The sequence below is a fragment of the Adelges cooleyi genome, unplaced genomic scaffold (genome assembly GCF_023614345.1).
Source record: "Adelges cooleyi isolate 19-005CV unplaced genomic scaffold, UGA_ACOO_1.1 ACOO_flye_CR_arks_rails_tigmint_CR_PRNA_20, whole genome shotgun sequence".
NCBI lineage: Eukaryota > Metazoa > Arthropoda > Insecta > Hemiptera > Adelgidae > Adelges > Adelges cooleyi.
Window position 1 is genome coordinate 41832 of NW_026095861.1, and position 5494 is coordinate 47325.

Below are 5494 nucleotides of genomic sequence, written 5' to 3' on the forward strand. Positions count from 1 at the left end.
TATATAAAATTGTTTTAATGATTTGATAAAAAAAAATTTAAGATTTTAAGTGTTTTTTGTTAAAATATACGCAATCTGCGAAAACACAGTTTTCCGGCAATTAAAAAAAACATGTATGCCGAATTTGTTTTCCGTTTAAGATGTTATAAATACATATGAGTTCTAACTACTGACAAATTTCCAACTTAAGGGTCTTAAAATTACGGCTAAAAACGAAAAAAAACTTGAACCCTATCTAGGGGGGTGGGAAATGGGTTTAATTTAAATTTGATACAACTGACGTGCGTGGGCATACCAAATAAATATTTCTTATAAATTTCAACTCGATCCAACTCTTTTTCTCGAAACTATAGCCAGTAAAAGTTCTAACTTAAAAACTCGTACGATAATTTTTTTGTTTTTTTCAAATTTCGTCTTTGAAGAAGTAAACTTTTTCAACTCCCCCCCCCCCCCTTAAAGTACCAACTAGATGAAATTTGCGATTTATAAAATTGCAATTCGAAGGAATTTGTCCAGTATTAAAAAAGTTACAGTGTATACAGATAAAAAAAAAAACACATCAGAGTAAAACCAATACTTTCTCGCTTTGCATCGAAGCTAAAACTATACATGTACAAAATGTATTATATCTTTATGATAACTCATGGGGTAGTTGGGCAGAACTAAAAGATAAAATATAAATATTATTTGTGAAATATCCAAAAAAATACAAATTTATTCGATTTTAGGATTTTTTTAATTGTTATTAATTAGTAAATAAATCATTTGGTGACTTTTAGTTGGGTAAAAGTTTTTTTTCAGTTCATAATAGTTAATATCGATAAGACGATAAATAAAGTACAAAATTATATAGTTAAATCGTGTAATATATTTTTTTTTTTAATACTGTGAAGAAAAAATGGTAAATACCTATATACAAAAAAAGAAGATATAAAATTGGTAAACATAAGTTCAACAAGTGATTTAAAAACCAATAACTGTGAAAAAGATAATTTATATACTCCACGGTTAATGCAAATACAAATGTTGAGTACTAGAAATTAGAATGACTGCAAAAACTAGTTATAAAGTTATGACGTTTTTTTTGGCTAGTGTAAAATTTCAATATTGTGACTTGTGTCGTTTTTGAAATGACCGATTTAATTGAGGTGCTGTATTTACTAATAAACATCAAAGCTGAAGAGCATAAGCATAAAGATGTTTTATTACTTTGTTTGTGATGATATCATGTCCTAGTGATTTGCTTGATTGGTAACTTGGCGATTTTGTACTGTTCTTCAGTATAGTTACTACAACAACTAAAAATGGAAGAGGGGATATGTAAACTCCTCAATGTCTTTACTTTTTCTAGATGTTGAGGAGGCGGGGCAATTGGATGTGGTTGTAAAACATATATCCTCAGACAAGGTGAGCCACATAAAAATAGATAACGAGAAACTCGTTAAAAATGAAATTTTTATCAAATGGGTTTAACTTTGAGCAGCGCTCAATCCATTACTTTGGTGGTCAAAAATTTAAAAACAATACTTCTTCTTCCACAAACATACCCTAATAACGTTTAGCAAAACATTTATTGAGTAATAAAAGAGTTGGCATGACAGGGTGTAACAATATAATTAATTGCTGTTTTGGAAATAGCAATACATTTGAAAACGACTTAAAATCAATGCCAAATGCTTTGCACAATACGATTTTATTGATAAAAATATCTAGCTCTTAAAAAGTCAAAAAATATAGGGTATGTCGGGTTAGATTTGCTTCAATAGTTTTAAACTTTAAAGGGTCTAAACTCAATTAGCAGACAACCGTTGTTGAGATTATTTTGGAAAAATTTTTAAAGAAAATTAAATCCCATTAATTTATTGTACAATAATTTCTGTAATTTTTACATTAGATTATAATATATTCGATTAATATTTGAGACATGTTAGACATGTATATTTTTGATATCAAATTCTAGTTTCTCCGTGTTGGTCTTTGGAGTCTGAAAAAAGTACAAAAATTGTTATAAATGGATATGAGTTTGGTTTTTGGTTGTTCCTGGTAAAAACTATACTTATATTTTACTACCAACCTTTATTATTATTTTAATTACTGCAGAACTTTCCTGTAGCTTACTATTTTTGCAACACTAACATGCACCAGTTTATGGATAAACAAAAGTAAGAAAAGTTAAAGCCTTTAAGGAGCCACTAAAGATAGATTAGGGTAGGTTAGGTTTATTTAAAAGGGTTTGAAGGGTCTAAACTCTACAAGATAAACATTATACCGTTGTTAAGGTTATTTTGAAAACATTTCAAGAAAAATAAGTAATAATTAACATACCTTGTTAATTTATTTTACATGTAGGTATGTTGTCTAGAATAGTCTGAAAAAAACATACATAAAGTGTTAAAAAAATGGATATGACTTTGGTTTTTGGTTGTTCCTGGTAAAAACCGAATATATTTTATTAGCTACTTTTCTTATTATTTTCACGTTACATTTTATTAAAATAATGCTATGTAAATCAAAAAAAGTACTTTAAAGGAATGAAAATTATGAAATATTTAACTTGTAATTATTGCAATGCAATTGATTAACTCATAACTTGTACATAGACACTTTAATTAATGCTTTTAAACATATTTTCACTAAGTGAGCTTATGGGAAAAAAATGTAAGAAAACCTTAAACCTTGAAGAAGCCACTAATGATAGATTGGAGTAGGTTAGGATTATTTAAAAGGGTTTGAAGGGTCTTAACTCTACAAGACATACCGTTCTCTAACTGCGTTGAATTTATTTGGGAAAATTATTAAGGAAAAAAATAGGTTGCAAAGGTAATTTATTGTACAGTTTCTGTATACTTCATATTTCTGTATTCTCATTCTTTGTTAACAGACGTGCTTACTCTGTTTCATTCCTACTTAATTTGAATACTATTAATTATACTTACATGGCCGGAGCTTTCAGGAAGATCATTGAACGGTTTATCTTTATCGCGAAACAATATCATACCTATTTTTTCTTCGTAATAGGTGTTTTCTACAAGTTTCATTTTAATTTCGGATGCGCTAAAATATAATAATAATAAACACTTTATGATAGAGCGTCTCTCAAAGTATTTACAGTTTTATAGTTTTCTATTTAAACAAATTATTTGTCTATGTTTTTTTACAATATTGTAAAATTTAATTATAGTCACACATTGAAATAATATTATTATTATTTGGCCACGTAGGCCATGTATGAAAGTCAAGTGGACATATCAAGAGTCTTCCTAATCGAGTCAGGATACCAAACCAAATAGAGAAAATCTTCAAAGCAGTCTAAACAACAGCGATGGTTTTAAAAAGTTAAAGAGGATTTGAAAAAATGCAACCAATGTACCCAAATCCATCTATCTCGTGTTTGCCCTTCTAGACTCTCCCCATTCTCTTCCAATCCACCGATCAAAAAGTATCTCGACTAATTCATTCTTCTTCCCGGGAAGTTTTTTAAATTCTTTATTTATATAATAGCATGTAATAATATTTTATATCATACCGTCCATAGCTGTTAAGGCCATAAATGTGAGTTGCTTCGGTAGTATTTTCAAAATCCGTTTTAAAACCAGAAATCTCAAATTCCAAATTCTCTACGAAGCAACCCGAAGCCATAATATCGGAATACGCTGGCTGTTTTCCCGGAATCGATTTTGTAAAATCTCTGTACAATTCCGAATTAAGGTCTCTTCCCTCCAAGTATGGCACAGGTGCGGTACTTTCTCGACTAAACAAGAAACACAAAGTACAAAATACATACTATTCAGATCACGAGGTGGATATTTGGGAGACACAAAAGATGATGTTTAATGTGTTTTGTATTTTGTACCTTAAGATTAAGTTTAAAGTTACAAAATACAAGATGCATGTTACTTGAAAGACAAAATTAGAAAAGTATTTTTAATACTTGTGTTGTAGATGCTGCCCATCATAGTTGGCCTCTTTGGCCTTCATTTCATCAAAATGCACTAGAAGCCCCATGAAATCTCCGCGGACTCCTGTTGTTAGGGATTCGAAGTTCTTTTCAAAACTGCTGTCGTGTGGTACGCACTTGTTTTTGTTGAAACTGTCCAACAACTGAATCACCTCATTTAGAACACAGGCGAGTTCGTTAAGAGTGTCGATAAACGGTATGTTATATTGGTTTGTAAACCTCGTTTTTATTACTTCAGTATAGATTTTGTAATTGATTTTAAAACCGATATTCTTCTCGATGAATCCTGCCCATAATTTGTGAAGATCCTGCTTTGGCTTACTATCGAATTGGTGAACTGCTAATATTTTATGGACGCCTATTTCTAGTTTAATGTCAAAGTCTATTATATTCCTGACCCACTGTATCGAATCATATATTTTTTTAAAATGTCCATTTTTATGTAATGTATTAATGTCGAAATTCGAAAAATGTAGTTCCATATGATTTAAGGCCCAGTTGATGTTGCATTTGTGCTCCCACAGCTCCTGAAATATTAAATAAGCGGTTATGCTAGCGTACCTCATTAAAGTACATTGATAAGCTGATTTGATTATGCTGCGGATCGATTCAAATTCCTCCACAGTACTGTCGTCAGCAATTTGCATAAAATAGTCCACAGTGTCCTTAACGTCAACAGGAGTTTTAGTACTATCGATAACGCTGTAAAATATTTGCTGGTTCATAGCTTCGTCCCATTCTTTAGTTGGGTTTTGGCGGTTATAAATGTCTTTTAGTCCATTCAAATCTAAATTGTCAAATTTAGACGATATGCAATAGACGCCGGAAAGACACAATAGAATCAAACTAAAATTACTAATCATATTGTTATTGTTTAAGTGACGTTGTATTTTTGCTAGAGCTTAAAATATACTAAAACATTTGTGTTTGTCGATTCAACCTGTAGTGTCTGTAGAACATCTATGAACATATATGGTGTTAACACAGCTGTTGGTTTAAAATCACAGATATTGTGTTTCCCTTAAGTCAGCATTTTATAAAAACTAATAAAAAAATAAATAAAATATCGTGTTTTACCAGTTGTACATTTGCAGGTAACTTAAGCAATACGGCGATTTAAGTCAACAAAGGCAACATTGCTAAAACTATACAATATTGTTTTTGTAAAAACACATTAACAATACGAATATACAAAATGGATATTCGCTAAAATGTGTGTAATTGTAAAGTATTACTGTGCAAGCAAATAGTTCAAATACTCAAAACAAACACACAACCAAATGACATATGTTTTAAAAACCGTTTTCTTGCTAATAAAATAAGCTATACTCGTTTAAAGAATAAAATGGCGCTTGAAATACAAGAAATAAAATAGCCAGTACAGTGGGAAATTTGGGGGGAAGAGGGAAATCACAGATCTACAGGAATTATAACAATATTGTCAATCTATAATTTTTGATAACCTTCGATTTTTTATATACATATATCAAGTTACATTATCAAGTGCTCACACAAATGCAAAAAAATAAAATTCAA

The 5494-nt window shown here is 30.1% G+C and overlaps 1 protein-coding gene across 1 annotated transcript; it reads right to left on the reverse strand.

Annotated features, from left to right (window-relative positions):
• Positions 1–1878: 1878 nt before the first annotated feature.
• On the reverse strand, positions 1879–4851 carry LOC126834044 (uncharacterized). The gene is made up of 5 exons (XM_050565678.1): positions 3932–4851; positions 3527–3751; positions 2937–3054; positions 2326–2368; positions 1879–1984 (listed from the first exon to the last, which is right to left on the reverse strand). The coding sequence occupies exons 1-4, from the start codon at positions 4819–4821 to the stop codon at positions 2330–2332; spliced, it is 1272 nt and encodes a 423-aa protein (XP_050421635.1). The 5' UTR covers positions 4822–4851; the 3' UTR covers positions 1879–1984; positions 2326–2329.
• Positions 4852–5494: the final 643 nt, after the last annotated feature.